The sequence below is a fragment of the Equus asinus genome, chromosome 15 (assembly GCF_041296235.1).
Source record: "Equus asinus isolate D_3611 breed Donkey chromosome 15, EquAss-T2T_v2, whole genome shotgun sequence".
NCBI classification, from domain to species: Eukaryota; Metazoa; Chordata; class Mammalia; order Perissodactyla; family Equidae; genus Equus; species Equus asinus.
The window spans coordinates 34,952,485-34,976,199 of record NC_091804.1 but is presented as its reverse complement, the minus strand read 5'-3'; the positions used below and the strand labels follow the sequence as shown (position 1 = coordinate 34,976,199).

The following is a 23,715-nucleotide window of genomic DNA, read 5'->3' as shown; positions in this document are numbered from 1 at the left end:
CGGGATTGTCTCCACAGTCCTTGTGCTTACACTCTTGGTTTTGTGTGCGGGGTGGTGCCCGTGGGGCTGAGCACGTGGGAGGTGATCGCTAAGTTGGCCACAGATTGATGCCGTTTCTAGAGCACTGGAGAGGTCTTGTGTGGCCTGGTACTGATTCCTGGTAAGCTATGCTTAAGTAACACCTGCTTTTGAAAATGGAGCCTGATTTTTGAATTGCATTGTGTTATTCACTAGTCCAAGAAGTCAGGTCAACCCTTTTTGTTCAAGTTGGATTTTGTTGAGTGAGTTGGGTGAGAGCAGCATCGGCCTGTGTGGTGGCTGGGGGCTCTGTAGTTCCTACGGGACCATGGCTGGCCTCATGTTTAAGACCACCAGCTTCAGAAATGGGCTGGGGTTAGAATTCCCATCTGCCACTTAGCAGCTGTGGTGGAGAGCAAAGGCACTGGGTTGGGTTTCTGCTTCCATCACTTGCTTGCTGTGTGGCCTTGGACAAGTTAGTTAACCTCTCTGAACCTCACTGTTCTCAGCTAGGAAAGATAGAGATTACAGTTAAATCCACCCTACGGACAAGGATCACATGAGATGGTGTGTGTAAGGAGTCTGGTGGTGTATGTGAAGCGTCCTGTAAGTGGTGACCAGTGGTTATCATGGTTTGTACTAACACGAACCCTCTCACGGGTCCTTCAGGCCTTCACGGAGGTGTGTGTTCTCATCTGTCTCTTCCCTCTGCCCCTGCAGGTGGAACTGCATGTCCACCTGGATGGAGCCATCAGGCCCGAGACCATCTTATACTATGGCAGGTGAGTCCGTGGATGAGAGGCCTTCCTCCCCAGGATTTGGGCGGGGTCCACAGTTGGACGAAGAAGCCTCTGGAGAATTCCAGGGTCGGTGCTCCTTCCTGTATCCCTGTGGGATCAAGCCAGCCCCCAGCCAGAAGAGGGGGTGTGTGGGGACACGGGGACCTCAGCCCTGAGCTGGAGACCCACAGCCCAATTCTTCTGCCTTCTGTGCCTTGGACTCTTGTCCTCTAGCTGCCAGGTGAGCCAGGAGGAGCTTGCCTCACCTTGCACACCTGCGCACACGTACACACACGTGGAGGCAGTTCCCAGAGCCGAAGTGGTCACTGTTTTTTGACTTGGTCAAGAGCTCGTGGCAGGTGACACCCCCACACAAGATTCTGGTACACATTTGCTGAACATCTCCCAGTGCTGGGCCGGGCCCTCTCCTTGAGTCAGCGATTTAATCCCTCCCCACCTGGAGGAGGCAGGTGTTGCTGTCTCCATCTCCCTGAGGAGAGAGCAGGCTCAGAAGTGAAGGCAGTTGCCCAAGGCCACATGACAAGGAAATAGGATGGTCAGTGACCCCGCATGGTCTGACCCCGAAGCTCTTCCTGCACCATCATGGTGGTAACCTACTGGGAGGCGTAGAGAGCCGGCTCCCCTCTCTGGGCCCAAACCCCTCATCTTCCAAATGAGAAGGCACCTCCTGCCTCAGCTCTCGTGGATGCTGCTGGGCCCAAGGGTCCCCAGGGCCCCCCAGTAAGGGAGATCCACCCCTCCCTCCCCCACCTCAAGGGCTCATCATGGCCCCTCTCTTAGGTCCAGCACTTAAGAACAGGGACTTTGGGGGCCAGTGGATCTGGATTCAAATCTGGACACATTGTTTCCTCGCTGTGGCCTTGGCCTCGGTAGTTTGAGGATTAGAATAGGGCCTTCCTCCAGAGCTGACCTGGGAGATGGGGCCCCTCCTCCACTCCACCCCGCCTCTCCCTCAGCAGACGGTGTCCTTCCTGTATTTACCCAACGTTCATTTTGTTTGGAGCTGGGAGGGCTCCACCTCTCCCTCATTGCCTTGAGCAGCTCAGCTCTGGACCCAGATTTGGACGCTCTGCTCCCTAAGCCAGAATCCCCTCGGTGAGCCTCAGAAGGGAATTGGGAAATCCTGGGAATTTGCCCCCAATTCCTGGGAGCATCTCTTCCAAGCCCCTGAGAGAGTACTGGCGAGAACACTTGTCTCCATCTCATCGTACTTCCACTGACCTTTTTCTGCCCTAGGAAGCAACAATTGATTTAACTTCCGTTTAACTATATAAGAATATTAGCATTTACTGCATGCCAAGCATCGCTTTAAGCGCTGTACCTGGGTTAACATAACTGAGTCCTCACGACAGCTTGTGAGGTAGGTCTGTAATTCTCCCCATTTTATGGATGAGAAACTGAGTCCTGATAGGTGAGGCTACTTGTCCAGTAAGCACAGGTGTGACCCTGAGTCCATGCCTGGACCCTTACCCTGCCAGCTGGAGGTAAGGTGAAGTCATGTAGGAAAAATGCTTACCCAGGGCTGAGCGTGCTAAGTGATCCATCAGTGTCTCTTGACCATGATAGCATTAACTACAACATATGGCTCTGGCTAAATGGGGTGAAGCCATTGGTTTCCCTCTGCCTGTCCTTTGCACATGTCAAGCCACTGACCTTTGCTGCAGGCCCCTAATGAGGCCATTAGGGCAGGTCGCTAGCCACCAAGATGAGATCTAATTGCTGTGCTCATTAGGGGGTCATAGGGCACTCATTAGTGGAGCAAGAGGCCAGAATGTCTGGGGTGGGGTGGAGGGAAGAGGGCAAGGAGACGCCAGCCTGGGCGGCTGGTTGGATTTCCCCTATTCCATGTCGCCTCGGTGTCCGGGGAGCAGTCTAGGCCCTGGAGGAGGGGGTGGCCACCAGCTGGAGTTTGATCTCGAGGTCAGCAGGAGGGGGACCTGGGAGTTGGCCAGACTCAGATATGGACACCCATAAACACGCTGGAGGACGCCGGGTGGGGCCAGGGCTGGGAGGGAAGGTGGGGCATCTGGCCTCTGAGCCCTCTGCCTCCGGGCCAAATCAGTGGCCCTTTTTCTGCCTCAGTTGACTGTTCTCACTTGTTTCTTCTTCCTTCAGCTCTGCGATTCCATCCTCCCCGGGGCCTTCTTCCTCCTCTTTCTCAAGCTCCTTCACGCCCTGTCGGCTGTTTCTCCAAAGCACATTCTGAATCTGGTCACTCGCTCCTCTCTGTCACCACCCTGGCCTGAGTCCCCAGCATCCCTCATCTGAGCTATTCCAGTGGCCTCTTGACTGGTCTCCAGGTGTCCGCTCTGGCCTTCTCCATCTGCGATCCCTATACTACTGTAGTCAGAACAATGGTCTTAAAACACAGTCTGATCAGCTCACACCTCTGTTCAAAACCCACCCACACTCCCATCTTGCTCAGGGTCAAAGCCAAAGTCTGCACGTGGCCCCTAAGTCCTACAAAGCCCTCATTAACTCTCTGACCTCTTTTACTACTCTTTGCTTAGCCACACCGGGTGTTTCTCAAACATGCTAGACCTAGTAAACAGAGAGATTGGGTAACTTTCCGAAGGTCACACAGCCTTTATAGCAGAGCTGGGATTCAAACCCAGGCCGTTTGGCTTCAGAGTCAGCTATCTTTCCCAGGACACATAAGTAGCCTCATCTGTTTCTCTCTCCACCCTCCAAAAGAAATCCTTTTCCTGAGAGGATCTGGCGGTCCACAGAGGGGAGAGCTCTTGCCCATGGTGATATGGCACCCACAGGAGGGAGATGGACTTTGAACTCCAAAACCTGAGCTCGTCCTGCTCACTGGGCTCCTTGTAGGAGCATCGCCCACTGTGATGTTATGCTACCGGAACAACTTACCTGCCAAGGCGGGCAAAGGGCTGGACAGCGCCCCAGGGCGTGGCTGTGCTGACTGGGAGAGAGGGCACCCTCTAAGAACTGAGCTTGGCCCCAGGAGGAGCCCCGGCTGCTGTGAGTGGCTGTGGTGGCAGCAGGACCCAGGGCCCTAGAACAACAACTTCCTGCCTCAACTTTGGGCCCCAGGCAGGAGCGTTCTGGCTTAGTCTGAGCAGCTTCTGGAGGCCAAGGCCTGTGTCACACTGCACGGAGAGTCTGTGCTGTTTGTCCCCTAGTGGGACCACTGTGGGAGCTCTCCATCTTCTGCTCTGGTTTCCCTCTGACCTGACCCTCACATGGCAGCCAGAAGGAGCTCGTAAATTTTTTCATGCTGCTCCCCTGAGCAAAATCCTTGAGTGGCTTCCTGGTGCTTTCAGGATAAAGTCCCCACTCCTGTGAAGCCCGCCCTCTGGTCCTTGACCCGTCATCCACCGCTGACCCCGCCTGCCCTCCCATTCCCTCACTGAGTCTGTGGAGCCCTTGGCCTAGGCTCTTCCCCTTCCTGGAACCCTCTTCCTGCTCCCTCCTTCTCTCTTCCCCTCTCTAGCTCTCCTGCTTAAATGTTACCTCCCCAGGCCACTCTGGGGGGGGTGGGAGGGGGGTGAAAAGAGCTTTCTTGGTGGCTGTTGAGAGAGGTTGGGAGAAATATTTAGAAAGTAAAATAGGATTTGGGGACCGGCTGTTGGTGGGCAAGGGAGCCAGAGTGTGGGGGAGGCCCCATCTCTGGTCTGGGCAGCTACGTGGACGGAGGAGCTGTATTTGGAAGTGTGGAGCCTGGGAGGGGGAGGGAGGTGGCTCATGTGCCCTGCCTTTCAGAGGTGGTCAGACACACGGGTCTGTCTGAGTCACTGCCATCCATCCAGCGCCCAGCACATCATAGGCCCTCAGACGGTGGTGTGTAGAGGGAGAGAATTGGAAAGTGGGGACCTGTGGATCCTCAGTTGAAATCCATGACAGGAGATGACATCTGGGCAGGAAGAGAAAGAGTCTGGAAGACAATGGTCAGAGGAAGAGCGCCACCAGGAGCAAAGGGGTCATGGGAACTGGAAGAAGACCATCGGGCGAATCACGCACAATGGGCCCAGGGCAGATGTGGCCGCCATGGTTGGCAGTGTGGCAGCCAGAGACTCAGTGTCGCCTCCTCTGCCTTCCACCCACTGGCTCCCAGAAAGATATTCAAACTGTGGTATTGAACAACTGGCGCACGCTCTGCAGAGGCCATGGTTCCTGGGGACGGCCTCGTGAGGGCAACTCTGGGGCAGGGTGGCCAGCTGTGGGCACTGAGCATCTGACCTCTGGGTGCCAGAACGGTACCAGAGCCGCCATCTCCCCCATGGTGTCTCCCGGGGACGGGGGGCCAGAGAGGGACCACAGCGGGCGGACTGGTAGGCACCAGGGTGACCCCTTGGTGGTATCTGCTGAGCACCTGTAGGGCCTAGAGCCACCAGAGGGGAAGGGGCTTTAGGGGCTCAGGGAACAGGTATTCATGCAGGGAAACATCCTAGCACTTTAATAAGGGAGCTATCCAAGGACCTGAACACTATTTGGTCACACTTCCATTTCTTTGGCGATTTCCTCCCTTCTGTCTTCTCATCTTCTGGATAACATGATGCTTGAACCTCCTGACTTAATCCTCTAACTTTCTTAACCGTCTGCTCCTATTTTTTATCTTCTAGTCTTTTCTACTTGCTAGAGGATCTTCTCGCCTTTGTTTTCCATTCCTTTTATTATATCCTGACAGTTGCTGTCATATTCTTTTAAATTTCCAAGAGTTCTTTCTTAGCCTCTGAATGCCCCTTTTGAAAAAGGGGTAGTGGTGTTTTAAGGATGTGCGTCTTCTCGTCCTCTTGAGGGTGTTTTAGGGTCTTCTCTTCTCTCATCGTTTGTTCCCTCAGAGTCCCTTTCATTGCCTTTTGTCCCTCATGGTAGAAGCACTTGTTCTGTGTCAGGTGTTCTTTGCCTGTCCCTTTATCTTAAAAGTGGGGAAACTGAGGCCCAGGGTGACCCGTGAGTCAGGGTGGAGCGTGCAGAAGCAGGAGCCAGCCCCGCCTCGCACCTGCTGCCTTAGCTCGGGTAGGCAGAGAGCTGATGGCGGGAAGGGGCTCTGGGCCAGAGGGCCGTTCTGGGAAAGTCCTTCCTGTGTGATGGCCGCAGTCCAGCCGCAGGCGGGAGGCTGTGGGCAGGGAGGGGAGAGAGCTCTGAGGTGACGGCCAGCTCACCCGGCCCTCTCCTGGCACGCTGGGCCAGGCAAGGCTCTGTGATGTGCCGGCCAGATGGAGGGCGGAGAAGGGAGGTCTGGCCCCTGCCCCTGCCCCCCCCCGGGCATGACATGTTGCAGATATTGCCCCTGATAACCCCTGACCTGGCAGAGGACCAGCGGCTCTCCCCCTACCTGGGGCTGAGGAGGAAGTCATGCACTTATCCTGGCACATTCCCCGTCCCCAGGTGTGTGTGTGTGTGTGTGTGTGTCTGTGTGTGTGTCTGTGTGTGTGTTCATGCGCACAAATGGATTTAACCCCTGTGTGACCCCTTGAGATTTGCTGGCTGGTCATGGTCTTGGGGACGGGAAGCACTGGAAGGATTCTGGTCCTGGTTCTGTACGCCCTGGGTCTCGGTTTTCCTATCTGCCCACTGGGAGGGGTTGGGTGAAGAGCTCCTGGTGTCCTGCCTTGTCTTCCGAGGAGGCTGGGCTCTGGGTCTGTCTGGTCCTGCCCGGGGCAGCCCACCACCCACATTGTCTGATCCCCAGGAAGAGGGGGATCCCCCTCCCAGCTGACACAGCAGAGGGGCTGAAGAACGCCATCGGCATGGATGAGCCGCTCAGCCTCCCAGGCTTCCTGGCCAAGTTCGACAGCTACATGCCAGCCATTGCGTGAGTCACCCCCTCTCCCCCCACCCCAGGGCAGCGTTGACCCCTGTGCCCGTGGGAGGCTGCCAGCCCCGGCCTGCACTTCAGCCTGTGGGAGGAGAGGGCTCTGACACCCCAGCTCTGCTTCTCACCATCGTGTGTATTTGTGTAAATCTCTCCATGCCTTTGGGCCTTGGTTTTCCCTTCTGGAAAGTGGGTGTGATGGACTGAGATTCTGTCAACTTCTACAGAGAAGTGACAGAACGTGGGCTGAGAACACAGATCCTAGGATCAGACTCTTCTGTGAAATACCTGTGATGACGGGCACATTTTCCCTCTCTGGGCTTCAGTTCCCTCACCTCGACAATGGGCTGATTGGGACAATGGGTGATCCTACTTACCTCTGAGGCCTGGGAAGAGGACACTGCCCTCAGCAAGCCCCTCTTACTGTGAAGACGATGGCTCGCTTTATTGACAGCCTGGCGCTAGTTCTCTCCTGTTACCTCTTAGTCCTTCTTCTTTTTTTTTTTTTTTTTTTGAGGAAGATTAGCCCTGAGCTAACTACTGCCAATCCTCTTCTTCTTGCTGAGGAAGACTGGCCCTGAGCTAACATCCGTGCCCATCTTCCTCTACTTTATATGTGGGACGCCTGCCACAGCATGGCTTGCCAAGTGGTGCCATGTCCACTCCTGGGATCCAAACCAGCAAACCCCGGGCCGCCGAAGCGGAAGGTGCGCACTTAACCACTGTGCCACCGGGCCGGCCCCAGTCCTATTTTTTAATCGCAGAATATCTTACATATGGAAGAATGTAATATGTATAGAGCTCACGGAATTATACTTCTGGTAGTTGTCAAAAGGCTTGCCAAGTGGACACACTGCTCGTTTGCAGAGGAGGAAACCAAGGTTCAAGGAAGTGAAGGAGCTTGCCCGAGACCACAAAGCTGGCAAGGGGTGAAGCCCAGATTCTTGCCCCAGTGCCACCTCACCCTTCCTGGCACGAGGCAGAGTTTCCCAAGGCAGGCAATCATCGGGCGTTGGCAGTCAGTGCTGCAGGAGCTCAGGAGGGGGAAGAGGCTAAGGGGCTGGGACCAGTCAGGGAAGGCTGCCTGGAGGTGGAAATGTGGACTGGGCCTTGTGGGGAGAGGGTGTGATACGGTCCAGAGGGCTTAGGCCTGAGGAAGGGTTTGGAGGACCAGTGGAGAAGATGGAGGCCGTTGGCTAGATAAGTGGCAGGACAGGTATGGCGAGTCCTGGGGAAGGACGATTGTGTGCCAAGGCTGCTGGCTTCTTGCTAGCAGGAATCTTTGGGGCACAGTGTGGAAGGCACCAACTGCCCCATCCTTGCCCCTGGTAAGGAGACACTAGCACGTGCGAGTGTCTCCCTGCTGCCTCTCCCCCAGCACCCCTACCAGAGCGTACGTACAGGTGGATCCTGTACAGGCCGAGGTGCCTCTCCCACACCACCCGCAAGGCTGCTCCTGTTTCTCTGGCCACAAGATGGAAGAGGCCTAGCTCCCTGAAGGCCCAAGCTGGCCAGGCTGTTAGACGTTGTCATCTTCAGAGCTGCCTGGCCTTCAGGCCACGGCCTCTGATGTTCTGACCTCCCTGTCTGCTTGCCACCATCCGCGGGTGTCAGATGAGAGCCCTCATCTCCTGCCACTCACCCCTTTGCTTGCCCCTCTCCAGTCATATCAGCCTCCTGTGACATCTCGGACACCAAGTGCACCCCGGACCTCGGGTCCTCTGCACTTGCTGTTCCCTCTGCCTGGAATGCTGATCCGGTAGATGCCCCACGGCTCGCTTCCTCACCTCCTTCACATCTCTGCTCAAATGCCTTCCCTGGCTGTACTACTGGAAATGGCAGTGCCTTCCCAGCCGCTGTGCTGCCCCCCCTCCCCTGCTGTATTTGTGTCTATAGAAATTCGCACCATCTGCCCTGCTGTCTGTTTTGTATTTTACTTGTTTACTTGCTTGTCTCTCTTGCTAGACTGTGGGCTCCTTGTCACCTTGTTTGCTGTGTCATCTGTTCCTAGGACAGCTGTGGGGGAGGTCGGGCCACCAGATGTCTGGGAAGGAAGAGGAGCGCCAGCTCCCCTGCAGCGGCGCTGAGACCCGGGTCCAGGCCCCGACCCCGCCCTCAGGGCTTTCCTTGCAGGAGAGGCCGGAGCTCCTCAACTGCATCAGCAGCGGCACCCTGGCTTCCAAGGACGCTCCTCCTGGGAGGCCAGTTCCCCAGCGCAGGGCTCCCGGGGCGCTTGCACACCCTCCCTCACACACTCTGCGTCCTAGTAACCTAATTCCACTCTCCTCTTCACGGTGGAAACTTCCAGCTAGGCACGGCCCACTGTCATTTGATCAAGACTCACAGTAGCCCTTGCAGGTTAACTTGCACCTGGCTTCTGGAGCCAACACGCAGAAATAGTGACTAAAATACTTTGAGCACTTGTCTGCTCTGCTCCAAGCACTGGCCTGAGTGAGTTTTATGAGTTTTAATTCATTTGTCCTCACAATAACCCTTTGATGTAGGGGTCAGAGAGGGTGACTAACAGACCAGGAGTCACACAGCAGATAAACATGGGAACCAGGATTCAGGTCTGAGTCCCAGGTGTCTTCCATCTCAGAGTTTCATTGTCCATCTGTGTCTTTTTCTCTCTCTCTTTTTTTCAGTCTCATTGGGGTATAATTGACAAATAGGAACCATATATATTTAAAGTGTACAACTTGATGATTTGGTAGAGATACAAACTGTGAAATGATCACAGTCAGGCTAGCTGACATCTGTCACCTCACATGGTTACCTTTGTGTGAGTGTGTGTGTGCTGAGAGCACTGCAGATCTGTCCTCTCAGCAAATTCAAGTAGGCAATACAGTATTGTTAGCCAGAGTCATCATGCTGTGCATCAGATCGCCAGAACTTACTCATCTTGTGTAACTGAAAGTTTGTACCCTTTGACCAACCTTTCCCCACAGGCCCTGGTGGCCACTATCCTACTTTCTGCTTTGACGAGTTTGACTATTTGAGATTTCATATATAAGTGAAATCACGCAGTGTTTGTCTTTCTATGTCTGGCTTATTTCACTTAGCATAATGTCCTCCATCTGTCCATGTTGTTGCAAATGGCAGGATTTTCTTCTTTAAGGCCAAGTAATATTCCTGTGTGTCTGCATATCACATTTGCTTTTTCCCTTCATTTGTCAACAGATGCTTAAGGGGTTTCCATGTCTTGGCTGTTGTGAATAATACTGCAGTGAACATGGGGGTGCAGATAACTCTTCAAGATCCTGATTTCATTTCCTTTGGGTATTTACCCAGGAGTGGGACTGCTAGATTGTATGGTAGTTCTATTTTTAATTTTTTGAGGAACCGCCATACTGTTTTACATAGTGGCTGCACCAATTTACATTCCTACCAACAGTGCCCAAGGATCGCCTTTTCTCCACATTCCCACCCACACTTGCCGTCTCCTGTCTTTTTGATAATAGCCATTCTAACAGGTGTGAGGGGATGTTGTGGTTTGATTTGCATCCCCTGATCATTCATGATGTGGAAACCATCTCATATTGCTGGTGGTGTCTGGGTCTTGTCTTTTACGAAATGTCTATTCTCAGGTCCTTTCCCCATTTCTCAATTGGGTTATTTGGGGTTTTTTGCCATTGAGATATATGAGTTCCTTATATATTTTGGATACTAACCCCTTATCTGATAGATGGTTGGCAAATATTTTCCCCTAAAGGTTGCCTTTTCACTCTTGATGGGTTTCTTTGCTGGACAGAAGCTTTTTAGTTTGGTGCAATCCCACTTGTCTGTTTTTGTTTTTGTTGCCTCGGTGTGTCCTCCTCTTTTCTCTTCCCTGCCAGCCTACATCCATCACTCAACAAATATTTGAGTGGCCACCATGTCCTAGGTTCTGTTCTCAGCTCAGGGGTCATAACCATGACGAGACAGATGGCAGGGGGATCCTTGCCTCATGGAGGCCAGGGGAAATGGAAAACCGGCCAGTAAAGCAACCCATGTGCTCTGTAATGTCAGTGGTGATGAGGGCCACAGGAAAAACTAAAGCTCGGGAAGAGGGGGAGAGTGATGGAGGGGCCATTTTAAGCTAAGGTGGTCCAGGAAGGCCTCTCTGAGGAGGTGAGGCTAGAGCTGACATCTAAGTGAGGGAGGCAAGGAGGACAGGATGATCTGGGGGAAGAGCATGTAGGCGGGGGTAGCTGCAAACACAGAGGCCTGGACGTGGGGACACGCCTGACTGTTCTTGGACAGAAAGAAGGCTCTGGTGGCCTCATGGAGTGAGTGAGACGGAAGGTGCGGGGCAGGGTGGCAGGCCCAGATTACGCAGGGCTGTGCACTGGGCCATGGGTTTGGAATTGTACTCTCCGTGGTAGGGAGCCATTAGGGTTCGGAGTGGAGGAGCGGTATGCTTACATGTCAGAGGTTGCTCTGGCTGCTGTGTGGAGAGCAGAGTCAGAGGCCATCTTGGAGATGGGGAGGCCAGTTAGGAGGTGGTTAGGACCAGGGTGGAAGGGTGAGAATTGGCACGTAGTTTGGAAGTAGACCTGGCAGGACTTGCTGTGCTTCTAGGATCTTCTCCAGAGGCCGCCCAGAGCTTGGGGCTGGGGGATGAGCGATTAGGGGCCAGAAGTGGGTTTGATCTGCCAAAGGTTGGGACAGCCTTGTGGCTCCTCCTGCTCCCAAGGGACTTGGGGAAGGTTGTCCCCAATCGCTCTCTTCTCTTCCCAGGGGTTCCCGGGAGGCTATCAAAAGGATTGCCTATGAGTTTGTCGAGATGAAGGCCAAGGAGGGCGTGGTCTATGTGGAGGTGCGCTACAGTCCACACCTGCTGGCCAACTCTAAAGTGGAGCCGATCCCCTGGAACCAGGCCGAGTGAGTGACCGCCTGGACGGGTGGTGCCGAGGCTGTGGCCGGGTGGTCCAACCTGAGACCTGAGGGACGGACAGTCAGGAGGCCTGACCCAAGCGAGACTTTGCTTTTGCCCCCGATCTGGTCCATGTCCTCAGAAAGATGGGCTGAACTCTGTCGTGAGAGATGTAGTTCCCATCCCTCCCCTGGGCTTCTGGTTTACCTTGGGCGAGAGCATTTGGCTGTCTTGCCACCCCTAGTTCTGGACTCAGGCCTGCAGTCTAGAATATTAACCTGCCTATCCAGTGACTTGCAGGGGTCCTGCTGTGACCTGTAGCTGAAGTGAGTCTGGTCCATTCCTGCCCCCTGCCTGGACCCCAGGGATCTCTAACTGCTATCACCCAACCACCCTGTCCCCCTTCTAGCCATGACACTCACACACGTGGACAAGTGAGAATCAGACCAGGCCCCAGCTTAGCGGTGCTCTCCATCTGGGGGGACGGCTGGGTCTGACCCCCCAACCCCACCCCAACACACACACTGGGACATCCACTGTGGGTCTGGAAGTGCCCAGGCAGTTCCGAGGAAGCTGGAAGGGGGTGTGCTGGGGCTTGGGGCCATCTCCCTCCCTCTTTCCTCAGAGGTAGTAAGTTAGAAGGGGAGGGGGCTTCTCCTGGAAGACTCCTCCTCCTCCTCCCCTTTCCATCCCTTCCCCCACCCCTTCTTCCTCCTCCCCCGACCCCCAGGAAAATAAGCCACAAATAACATTCTTGCTCAGGTAACAAACAATTCTGGGTGGATGGCAACTCTCCATTCCTTCTGGGGCTCGGGCTGAATCTATAATGTGTGGGTCTCAAGGTCACCGTGGAGTTCATCTCTATCCCAGCCATTCAGAGGGGGGAGGGAGGGTTAAGGAGTGTTTGGGGTTTCCAGGGGCCAAGCTCAGAAGGGGTACACATCCCTTGAGTCCACACTCAGTCACCGCACAGCTGGGTCATGTGGCCACACTGAATTGGGGAGGAGACGGGGAAATGTAGTCCAGCTGGGGAAGGAGGAGAGTGTGGGGATGTGAGTGAGCAGGCAGGCTCTGCTCGAGTGAGAGTGCCTCTCCCTCGAAAAGCCCTTGTGCTCCCCTTCCCACAAGACATCATCTTCCATGCATCGGAGGGTCACGTGACCTTGTCTAATGTTACCAGCCCTCCCCTCCTCCCCCTCCTCCCATCCTCTGTTCCCGTCCTGGGGCTGTCCTTTACACCTTTCTTTGTCTCAGGCCCATCCCTACTCTTCTCCCCACAGAGGGGATGTCACCCCAGACGAGGTGGTGGCCCTAGTGAGCCAGGGCCTGCAGGAGGGAGAGCGAGACTTTGGGGTGAAGGTGCGCTCCATCCTGTGCTGCATGCGCCACCAGCCCAGTGAGTATGACCTTGGCCCTGCCCTGGGCTGCCCATCTGACAACGGCCCCAACCTCCTGGCCTGGCACCGGGGCTGAACCTGGTCTCCCCATGCCCCTGCCACCCCAGGGTATCCCTGGAGCCCATCCGCAGGCCTTGGGGCTTCCTGAGGCCATCACAGCCCTCCTGGGCAGGCTCGGAACTTCCTGGCAACAGAGACTTCTCCCCAGGGAGACTGGGCCTGACAGCCACGTGACCTGAAGGAGGCTGCCAACCAAAGGAGCCCGAACAGTAGGCAAAAATCTAAGCCCACGGTCCTCCCTTGAGACCCTGTGGGCCAGGCCTTATCCTAGGTCTGATCTCCGGGATTTCTGAGGGGTCTCCCTTGTGACAGACACTGATCAAACCTCCAGGGCTTGAGCTTCCAAGGTGCAGAGCCTTACTGTGTGACCTTGGGCAAGTCACAGCACCTCTCTGGACCTCAGATACACATTGTCACAGGAGGTGGCTGTACTTACCTCATTCTCCGCCCTGAGGAATAGTGAGAACCAAGGGGTGAATGCCCCCTCTGGGGCCGACTTGCACGGGGCGACTTGCATGTATCTTCTCAATCTTGGCAGCAGCCTGTGAGGTGGGACCACCATTGTTTATCCCCAGTTGACAGATGACGAAACTGAGGCAGAGAGAGGTGAAGGCTCTTGTTCCTCAATCAGGAAGGCAGAACACCCAGATGTGAACCCAGGGCCATCTGGTTCCAAAGCCTGTGACTGCTCATTCTTTTTAAACACTTCATGAAAACTTTATTGGTTAAGGGTCCATAGTACATTAGCAGTATGTTTAGCAATAGCAGTTTAAGTTAGGTTTGAGATTCAAATGTTAAAGTGCGCAGGCCTCCACCTCCCCATCTGCCAGGTGGGGGTGAGCCCACCTTGAGGGCTGTTGGAAATCAAGTGCAAGAACACCCATGTGTCATTTACTGAGCCCACGCCCTGTCCTCGGTGCTGTTCACCCTGGCGTCGGCAGAGCCTTGCCGGGACCCTGTGCAGTAGCTGGAGGTGTGCCCTGAGAGGGGGCAAAAGGAAGCGCTGGGTGGAGCGGTTTGCTGAAGGCCACGTGGTTAGACCACAGCAGTCAGGATGTGAAGACACCGGGCCTTCTGTCGTGAGCTGGCCTCGGGGGGTGGGTAGGGGTGAGTGGGTGGGCCAGCTAGCAGGAGGGCTGGAGGGTCCTCTCTCCTTGGTGCTGCCAACAGAGGCCCAGCAGGCATCTCTCCGACAGACTGGTCCTCCGAGGTGGTGGAGCTGTGTAAGAAGTACCAGCAGCAGACTGTGGTAGCCGTGGACCTGGCTGGAGATGAGACCATCGAAGGAAGCAGCCTCTTCCCGGGACATGTGAAAGCCTATGAGGCAGGTCTCGGGGAAGGAGCGGGAGGAGAGGCTGGCACTGGGTGAGCGGTGGGAGCAGCTTGTCTCCAGCCACAGGAGGGAGAAATCACACACCCTGGGGTGTGTGAGACCTTCTGGGCTCCTCAGTGTGTCTTAGTTGCGTCTGGGAGCTCTAGAAATTGGGAATTTGGTATCAAGACCCCACTTGGTATTGGGAGTCCTGTGTTTGAGCCATTTCTGCCTATGATTTGCTGTGTGACCTCGGACAAGATGGTATCTTCTCTGGGTCTCTGTTTCGTCTGCTGGGATGACTGAGTTGGAGCAGATGTCTCAGAGCCTCCTGATGCCCTTCCCGTGGAAGGGGGGCAGCGTGGGGCTCAGAGTGGGGGCTCTGGAGTCTCACTGCCCAGGTCAAGCCTGGCTCCCCACGTCCTAGCTGTTTGACCTTGGTCATGTTACTTAATGTTCCTGAGTCTCAGTTTCCCCCACTGTAAGGTAGGGATTATAATAGCTATGAATATTAGATAATGTATACAAACCATTTCGTATAGTGCCTGACATGTATCTGTCTAATAAATGATAGCTACCATTTAAATAACGATAAAAAAGACCAGCCTTCCCTATCTTGCAGCAGGCCAGCCTGACTGTGGCCATGGTGCCAGCCTGCCCAAACTCCACACCCAAAGTGTCGTGAAGGCAGGCCCTGCGGGGGCCGTCCCCCGGGGCTGCCTGTGACCTGGCTCTTGCCCTTTCAGGAAGCTGTCAAGAGTGGCATCCACCGCACAGTCCACGCCGGGGAGGCGGGCTCAGCGGAGGTGGTGAGAGAGGTAAGGAGGCCGGGCTGGCTGTGGGGTGCTCCTCCCTGCTTCCTCCCCGCCCCATACTGGGCTCCACTCTGCTTCTCTGCAGGCTGTGGATATACTCAAGACGGAGAGGGTGGGGCATGGCTATGAAGTTGTGGAGGACGAGGCCCTTTATGACAAGCTGCGCCAGGAAAACATGCACTTTGAGGTGAGGGGGCCAGGGAGTGGGAGCTGAGAGAGGTGGAAAGCCAGGAGAGGGTCCCAGGAGCCAAAGAAGTGGGGCAAGCGATGGCGGGAGTGGGTGGTGGGCATTAAAGCAGCAAGGTGGTGGAGGCTGACCAGGACTGACGAGGTCGTGGGATTCAGCAGCAACGAGGCCAGGGTGACCATGGCAAGAACGGTGACGGAGTAGGTGGCTCCAGCCCCAGGGCATGGGGGGAGGGGAGGTCAGCATGGCCTGGGGGTGTCTGTGCCAGTCACACACCTGCTCTTCCAGGTCTGCCCCTGGTCCAGCTACCTCACAGGCGCCTGGAAGCCGGGCATGGAGCACGTGGTGGTTCGGTGAGGCCTGGTTCCCTGGGGCCCATTCAGTTTTGTACTAGGAAAGCCAAGGGTGGGAAGGAAACGCAGAGGCTAGGACTCTGGATATGAAATCTCTACGAATCTTCGGGAACAGGCAGGGTTAATGTGACCAAGGCCCCCCAGCTAATAGATAGCACAGCTGGGGCCCTATAGCTCATTCAGCGATAGCAGAATGCCCTGCCACCCCAAGGGAGACTTCCACACTCTAGATTCTGCCTCCTCGGCATCAGGAAGATGAGTGCCTCCTGCTCGCATGGTCTCTGCTCCCGGGACCTCTGGGCATTCCCCCGAGCACCATCTTGAAGCTTTCCCCCAGAGGGTCTGTCCCACCCTGCCCTGTGCCCACCCTGCAGTCTGTCTAGGGGGTCTTGGCCCTTCTTCAGGCTGTCCTATGACTGAGCCCTGGCAGTGGCATCAGGCCTCAAGAGGGCAAAGCAGCCTTTCCTTGACATAGGATAAGGACAGCAAGAACTTGGGATGACCATGGTCAGGCCAGCACTGGTCTGTCTGCCAAGCTTCTAAGAAGGGAAGGAGCGTGGGCTCTGATGTTCTGATCACAAGGAGTCCTAAGGCCTGCTCTAGGAACGTGGAGTGTGCGGTACCTCTGGGATGTCCAAGTGGAGGTTCTTAGAGGCACAAGGGTATACAGCCTATGGGCTGGAGAAAGATTCAAGAGTCTTCTACACAGATATGGTGGTTAAAGGAAAAGGGATGGCCTCAGGAGACAGAACAAGAGGGCCTAGGATAGAACCCAGCAGGACTGTGACACTTAAGGGATAGGCGGAAGAGACAGGTAGGGGAAAGGCAAGTGTGATGTCCAAGAAATGGACGGAAAGGGTTCCAAGAACATTCACCAGTGTAAAATTTTGCTCCATGAGTCAAGTAAGAGCTAGGAAAGGTGCACTGGATTTAACGAGACGGTAGTTGGGGATCGTGCCGAGAAGAGTTTCCATGGCGTGTCTCAAGAGCCAGGTCCCAGGGGGATTGATGATGACTGGGGTAGGTGCGCATGACTCCCGGAGTGTTGGCTGTGAAGGGGATGGCTAGCTGGAGGAGGGTGTTGCTTTTGTGGCCTCCTCAAGCCCCCATTCCACCTCGCTCCTCATCCGCCTTTGCCTGGCTCGGGCCTGGCTGGATGGGTTTCAGTCTCGAGTTGCTAGTTATGTCACAGGCCTTGGGCAAGTCACTCAAGTTCTCTGGATTTGTTTCTTGCTCTGTACAAGGAGATCTTCCAGGTGTATCTAAGGATGCCGCCGAGGCTCAAAGGAGGGTGGAGTCAGTGTGCGGCGACTGCAGACAGAACAGTAAAGGGGAGCTCTTCTCCCTCTCCCTGCATCCAGGTTCAAAAATGACCAGGCTAACTACTCGCTCAACACAGATGACCCGCTCATCTTCAAGTCCACCCTGGAGACTGATTACCAGATGACCAAACAGGACATGGGCTTTACCGAAGAGGAGTTCAAGAGACTGGTGAGTGGGTGCAAGCCCGGTCAGCCTCGACTCTGGGTCCTGGGAGTGGGAGGCCTCAAGGCCTGTCCAGGGCCTGGGACCTCTGGAGATGAGGAGTGAGTTTGCCTCAACAGGCCAAGCCACATCTAGGGTTAGACACCTTCCACGGAAGACAATATTTGGCTGATGAGAAGTGTGCTCTGTCACTTGGTGCCATGTGACCTTGGACAAGTCCTTCTCCCTCTGAGCTTAACTGCCCATATTTCATGAAGAGGATGGCCTGTCACTAGCCTGCCAGCGGCTCCCTTCCGTACTCTCTGGTTCCATGTTGTCTCCTGTGCTGGCCCTTCCAGAATATCAATGCAGCAAAGTCCTGTTTCCTCCCAGAAGATGAGAAGGGGGAGCTTCTTGAGCTGCTCTATAAAGCCTATGGGATGCTATCTTCAGCCTCTGCAGGTATGTTCTGTCTGAGCTTCAGGGCCATTGACTTGCCCTGGATCCAGCCTGGCTTTGTGGGACTTCTAGCAAGATGCCTTCCCTTCCTCTCTTGGGCAGCACCAAGGATGTGTGATGACTTCCTGGTTACAGGGCCCTGGCAGGTGACAACTTCTCATGAGATGGCTTATTTTCTGTATAATGCTGTCTTGAGGCGGCTGGTCTAAAAGAAGAGACTTTCTAAAGCCCAGTCCAAAAGGTCTTGGCAACCCTGGGGCATCTTCATGGCTGCCCAAAGCCAAGGTCCTGTCTCTGTTCCGCTCCTTCTTCCCTGTGTGTCCTTGGCAAGGCATTCCCTGGCTCTAAGCCTCAGTCTCCTCATCTATAGAAGGGGATTCCTCTCTGGCTCTGACGTTCTGTGACTTTTTTTACATCCTGGGTGCTACGAGTTGCCTAATCTGCTTCTTTGACCTGGCAAGCAGGGCAGCATCGGTGAAGACATCACGGCCGCCTCTCTGAGCCCTCACCCTGTGGATGGAGTCTTCACAACTCTGCGGTCAAGCAACACTCCTTCCTTTACCCCTTCCAGGAACACTATGATTTGCAGTCTCAGCTACTGACGTTCTTGAAGCTTGTGTGCCTGTCTCTCTCCACATGCACAGCTCAGCATGGCCACACTCTCTGATTATGTGCCCAGCTCAGGGGCAGGGCCTAGGTGAATCTGAAACCCTCCTCCTGTGGTGACTCATGCTGAAAATCTGGTGCTCAATAAAGAAGTCAATGGCTGGTGTTGTGTAGCACATGGTGTGAGGTGCTGTGGTCCTGGGTGAAGGGAGACTGGAGGGGACCTCAGGGACTCCTAGACCTAGGCAGCCCCCCCAACGGCAGGGCCCTGAGAGCCCCGTTGGGGCTGTGACTGGCTTCCACTACTGGGGGCTCAGAGGGGCCTCCAGCCCCCGCTCCCTCCAGAAGAAGTAAGGCTTCTCTTGAAGAGTTTTCTGTGGCATAAGTGCTCCCTGAACTCTCAGCCCCTCCTACTCTGGGTTTTAAGGGGAAAACCTTTCTTTTGGGTTCCTGAAGCTGTGGACTGGGGTGAGGCGGGGGTGTTGGAAGATTCATCAGACACTGGGCCAAGGAGTGGTGCCAACCTCTGTGGAACTTCATTCCATGGATGCCTGGGGCAGCTAATTGTGGACCTAGGGAAAACAGGGCCCAGCCCCTGCTTTTGTTGTTTAAAGGAGAAATAATCTTAAACCAGTCACACAAATCATCAGCATTTATTTTCTGGGTCCTAGGTGTCACTTATCTTGGTAGAAAGGGCAAAGGGTTGATGATAGTTTTGAGCACAAAATCCCTTCCCTAAAAATGGGTCTGAGAAGCTCCATGAGGGAACCTCAGAGCTGCATAGATGATCAAAGAGTTTAGCTTACCATGGCTTCCAAAAAAAGGTCAATTGTCAGCTCCCTCCCTCTGCTGAAAAAAGGTTTAAAGTTATTAAAAAGTTTAAAAGTGTTTTTTAAAAAAGGGATAAGAAGGTCTTGACCCAGAAGGTTAGGGCTGGAGAAGAGAGGGCAGAGCTGGGATGTGGTCCCTGCCCAGGCCGCCCGGGAGAGGAGCGTTCCTGGATGGGCTGTTCACTCAGGTGGGCAGGGCCCAGCCCCCGAGTCTCCATGCCCGCTGAATAAATAACACCCTGTGGTCAGTGTCTTGAAAGTGTATCAGGCCATGGTGAGGAGATGGTGGGAGCATGGACCCTGTGGGTGCGAGCGGAAGGCCTTGCCAGGGTAGGGGCCACGGTGGTCCCTGGAAGTGCCTTTCAGTCTGGCCTGGCTTGCCTGGGACACGGGCTCAGAGAAGAGGCTGCCGGGCCAGTGCCAGGGCTCCCCATTCACAGCAGGTCTCTCTTCCAGCCTCCTCGGGCAAGGTCAGACTCAAGACGAAGTGGTCCCATCACTGCTCACAGGCTGGTTGCTAGCTTCCTTGTCTGGGGTGCCCGCTTCTGCCTGTCCTTCTGGAGAGGGAGAAAAAGGAGCATGTACACAAACATAAAGCATAGGAGGAGGTCTGGAAGGGCCAGCCAAAGTGGTTAATAGTGGATAAGCCTGGGGAGCTGGATTGGGGGGTGGTAGCCACAGGGCACCTTAGTCTGGTCTATAACATTTTAATTTTTACAAAGAATATGCATGCAGTATTACTCGTATGATTAAAGTCAATTAAAGGCCAAGATGGATGCTGAAAGCATCAGATGAAGGGCTGTTGAGGGTCAGGGTACTTGTGCAGGCTCTCCAGAGAGGAAAACGTGAAGTCCCAGCAGGTACCAGGTGCTCGGCGAAAGGGAGTTCTTATAAAACAGAAAAGCGCCTGGAACTAGACCAGCTCAGGAGAGTCCCAGGGTGCAGGCTGGGGCTGGGAGGGAGCCCATGGCTGTTTCATTGTGCGGCGGCCTGGCCTGACCAGCCACACCTCCCTAGATTCCTTCTGCCTTTGCATCCTTAGGCTAAGCCGTTCAGATGACAAAGAAACACCACCTTGCACTGACCTCCATGCCTTGCACACAGCAGCCTGGAGGCGTGACCAGGGTCAGAACACAAAACGGAAAAAACCGAGCCTCACAGAGGTGACCTGATTTGCCCGAGATCAAGTGGTGGAGGGAGCCAGTGTCCCTCCCACTAAATGTAACTTCTGTTGAGCATGCAGCACTCCCAGCGCTGATGAGGCCTCATCATCCACAGGGCCTCACCTGGCCCTCGCGGCAGGCCTGAGCAGTGAGGGTCAGCGGAGTGAGGGATGCAGGCCGAATGCAGATGCCCACCCCAGGCTACCTCCTTTCCTAGGGTGGTGCTTGTAGCAAAGGCTCAGTCCCAGAGGGTCCTTCTGGCCCTCCAAAAGCCTGACAAACCAGACTGCACTTCAGGCACATTTCCCAGCTTCTGATGCTCCGGCCCTGACCAGCAGGAACATTCTCGCTAGATTTCTCAGTAACCTCTGCTCTGCCATTTCCTTGCTGTGGGACCTCAGGCAAGCGTTTAATCTTTCTGAGCCTCTGCTTCCTGATCCATAAAGGGAGGATGGTGACACTTCCGCCCATATGTGGTCATCTGGCACGTGGGAATAGCTCAGCCAGGGAAATTGCTTCCTCTGTGTCAGTCCTCCCTCTCCTAGCCTGGAGAGAAGGTCCTCAAGTACTTTCCTCTCCAACTAGCACCCTTGGGATGCCCCTGGAGTCAGCTTCCAAGCTTGATTCGAGAAGCTTTCGTGGTCACACACTCTCCCAGGCAGTGCACTCATATTTCTTCACGCCTTGCCTATTGTTTACCTCTATTAGGCAAGGGAAGGAAACATTTGTGCTCCCCATGTAAGGAACTCTCAAAGAAGACAAAGTTTTGCCCGTGACATGCTTGGGGAGTGTTAATAACCAGGACCAGGCCACAGACCTGGAGGCTGGGAGGCCAGGCCTTCAGGACAGCCTAAGGCCGCGGCTCCCCTTCCCTTGCCCTGGCCACGCACGGGTCTCCCGAGACCTTTCAGCAAACAGGGCCTCTGGGGCCCCATCCCGGGCCCATACTCCCACGCCCTTGGGGCGTCTGCGGGCCTGAGCGTGCCACGCGCCTGCCTGTGGAAGCTGCTCACTGCAGGGCCTGCTGGGAGGCTCCTTGGCCTGCCATCCACCAGGAGTGCTTCACCTCCCCGCAGCGAGTGCTGCTCCTTCCTCAGGGGCCCCTTTTAAAGGTCAGTCACCCTGGCAGGCAAATGTCATGCACCCAGAGGACCCAGATACCTCAGGGATTTCGAACTGGACAGGGGAAAAGGGGATTAGGGGTACATGGGTGGTGTCCCAGGGCTGGGGGGTGCAGACAGAGAGGCCCTGAGGCCAGCCCCCGGCAGCATGCCCAGGTGGCGGCTGGGCACGCTGGTCCTTTAGTTATTCACTGAACAGCCACTGACCAGGCACCTCTATCACGTGCCAAACGCCACCAGGCACTAAGGGCACAAGACACATCCCCTCAGGAGAAGCTCACAGCCTAGAGGAAGGGCATTGTGTTAAGTGGGATTACGGAGGCGGCCGGGAGAAGAGGCACCTCCCTGAGCCTGAGAAGGGGGACGCGGTCAGGCAAGGCCTCTCAGCAGGCGTTCTGTGTCTCCAAGAATGACGACAAGTGAGCCCGGCACGGGGAGGGCAGGAAGAGCTGAACAGAGGGAGCAGTGTGTTATGACCCATCGGGGACTGTCTAGAAATAAAAGTACTTTACTCTGGCTGGATCAGAGGCACTAGGGGAGAGAAGTGAGAGGGGAAGTGAGCAGGGTGAGACCCCGTGGAGGCTCATGTGCCTGGGTGAGGAGCTTTGGGGCCACATAATAAGGGAAGGCTGACAGACCACTCGAGCAGGGAAGGTATGGGGGTGGGGTTCCTTGGGAAGAGTGTCAGGGGCAGCCACCTTCTTGTTCTAACTATGTTATGCTGGGTGACCCTGGCAAGCCACCGAACTTCTCTGGGAGTGTTTGTCCATCTATAACAGAGGGTTGGGGCCATACCCCCACCAAATCTTCTCTGTTCTGTACTCACAGGTCATTTCTGGCCAGCAAGGGCCAAGGGCTCTGGACTGGGGGGGCTACACAGGGAAAAACAGGGTTGTAGCCCTCTTAAGGACAGCCTCAGTGGTGCTGTGAGACAGGGAGGAGAGGGCCCTAGCCAGTGCAGGGGGACCAGGGCAGGCTCCCAAAGGAAGGTCCCAGGGCTGACCAGTGGCTTGAGCTGAGCGGACTTCACTGGGAGCACAGAGGGAGGAGAGGAGGGCTGTCCCAGGCAACACGTGAGGTGGCAGACGCTACTTCCTCCATTCATTCATTCATTCAGCCAGTGCTTTCCAAGCACCTGCTATGTGCCAGCAGAACAGAAGGCCCCTGTTCTCCGGGAGCTCGTATTTAACCACATGAGACCCTGTCAGAGAGTGATGAGGGTCATGTGATTGGGGAGGGATGGGTTAGCCATCAGGGAAGGCCCCTCTGAGCACCTGCAGGAGCTCCGGCCTGAGGGTGAGGAGGCAGCAGCCACAGGGCTGGGTGGGGAGTGATCCAGCAGAGGAAACAAATGAAACAGAGCAACGGCGGGTGTGGCTGGAGGGCAGAAGGTGAGGGGATAGTGGCATCGGTGAGATCCCAGAGGCAGGCAGGCAAGGCCTGGTCACTTGGCAGGGCAATGTGACAAGTTTGGCTTCACTCTGCGTGTGATTGGGGATTTTTTGGGCAGAAGCAGGATGGGATCAGACAGTTTAAACGAGTCCCGCTAGCTGTTGTGTAGAGCAAGATGGGAGGGGTGGGAGTGATGCAGGGGGGCCAGGGAAGAGGCTGCTGCAGTCGGCCAGGATGGGCTAGCAGTGGCCTGAGCCAGGAGTTGGCTGTGGGGATGCAGAGAAGTGGAGGGGCCTGGGAGGGACCCTGGAGGAAAACTGACAGGACTTGTGGATGGATGGGGTGAGTGGGAGGGGAAGAACCCAGGATGCCCAGCCAGAGTCCTCCTGCCAGGGCCCTTCAGCCGAGAGACTGGCTGGACTCTCTGCCGCTGCCCGTGGGACCAGGGCCTGATTCAATGCTGTCTCTTCTCTGAGTGAGCGGGCAGTCTAGGAGCCCAGCAGAGGGTTTCTGATATGCAGGAGTGCTGAAGACGCGTGGGTTCTGACCTGCCCCCTCGAGTGCCAGCTCGCCCATGTCTCCAGCCAGCTTCCTCACGCTCACAGCCTCAGAGTCTCCCTGGATGTCAGGGACCGCGTTCCGACGGCCTGTCCGGTCACAGGAGATGAAGTCCGAGTAGGAGGACTCGACCTCCATCATGCCTGTTGCATCGCTCTTCAGGCCTGTGGGGCAGGGGCAGGAGGGCAGAGGTGAGTCCAGAGGCATTCTGCAGAGAAGACTCAGCTCTGCTCCCAGCACTGATGTCTTTTGACCAAATGACAGTTATTGCCTTGATCACTGAAGACGAAACAGCACAGAAAAGTACAAAGAACAAAAGGAGTCACCCGTAATTTCACACCTGGGAAACCACCATCAACATTTTACAGAACATCTTTTGCCTTTTCTTGAAGTAAAGTTATCGATAAATATCTACACACTTAGCAATACCATGTGCCAGGCACTGGCTTAAGTGCCACAAATGCAGCAAAGAACAAATGAGCTGTGGTCCCTGCCACGGCTTATAGTCTATTGGGGGCTAATCCGAATACCTAATACCTAAGTAAT

General features: G+C 55.2%; 2 protein-coding genes across 9 annotated transcripts in view; one reads left to right on the top strand and one right to left on the bottom strand.

Moving 5' to 3' along the window:
• Positions 1–18,278, top strand: part of ADA (adenosine deaminase) — a 28,012-nt gene extending 9,734 nt beyond the window's left edge. For 3 of the 5 annotated variants that reach the window (XM_070485980.1, XM_070485982.1, XM_070485983.1), the window contains 11 exons: positions 739–800; positions 6,475–6,597; positions 11,317–11,460; positions 12,733–12,848; positions 14,106–14,233; positions 14,968–15,039; positions 15,122–15,223; positions 15,512–15,576; positions 16,938–17,067; positions 17,400–17,502; positions 17,964–18,278. In XM_070485980.1, coding sequence (XP_070342081.1) covers positions 739–800; positions 6,475–6,597; positions 11,317–11,460; positions 12,733–12,848; positions 14,106–14,233; positions 14,968–15,039; positions 15,122–15,223; positions 15,512–15,576; positions 16,938–17,067; positions 17,400–17,502; positions 17,964–17,977 — 1,059 coding nt within the window. In that variant the 3' untranslated portion in view covers positions 17,978–18,278. The other 2 variants (XM_070485979.1, XM_070485981.1) reach the window with 2 other exon arrangements.
• A 461-nt stretch (positions 18,279–18,739) lies between these two features.
• Positions 18,740–23,715, bottom strand: part of PKIG (cAMP-dependent protein kinase inhibitor gamma) — an 81,589-nt gene continuing 76,613 nt past the window's right edge. For all 4 annotated transcript variants that reach the window (XM_044748524.2, XM_044748525.2, XM_014845909.3 and 1 more), the window contains 2 exons: positions 23,160–23,333; positions 18,740–19,492 (listed from right to left, as the gene is read on the bottom strand). In XM_044748524.2, the coding sequence (XP_044604459.1) occupies positions 19,413–19,492; positions 23,160–23,310 (231 nt within the window). In that variant the 5' untranslated portion in view covers positions 23,311–23,333 and the 3' untranslated portion in view covers positions 18,740–19,412. The remainder of the gene's footprint in view (positions 19,493–23,159; positions 23,334–23,715) is intronic.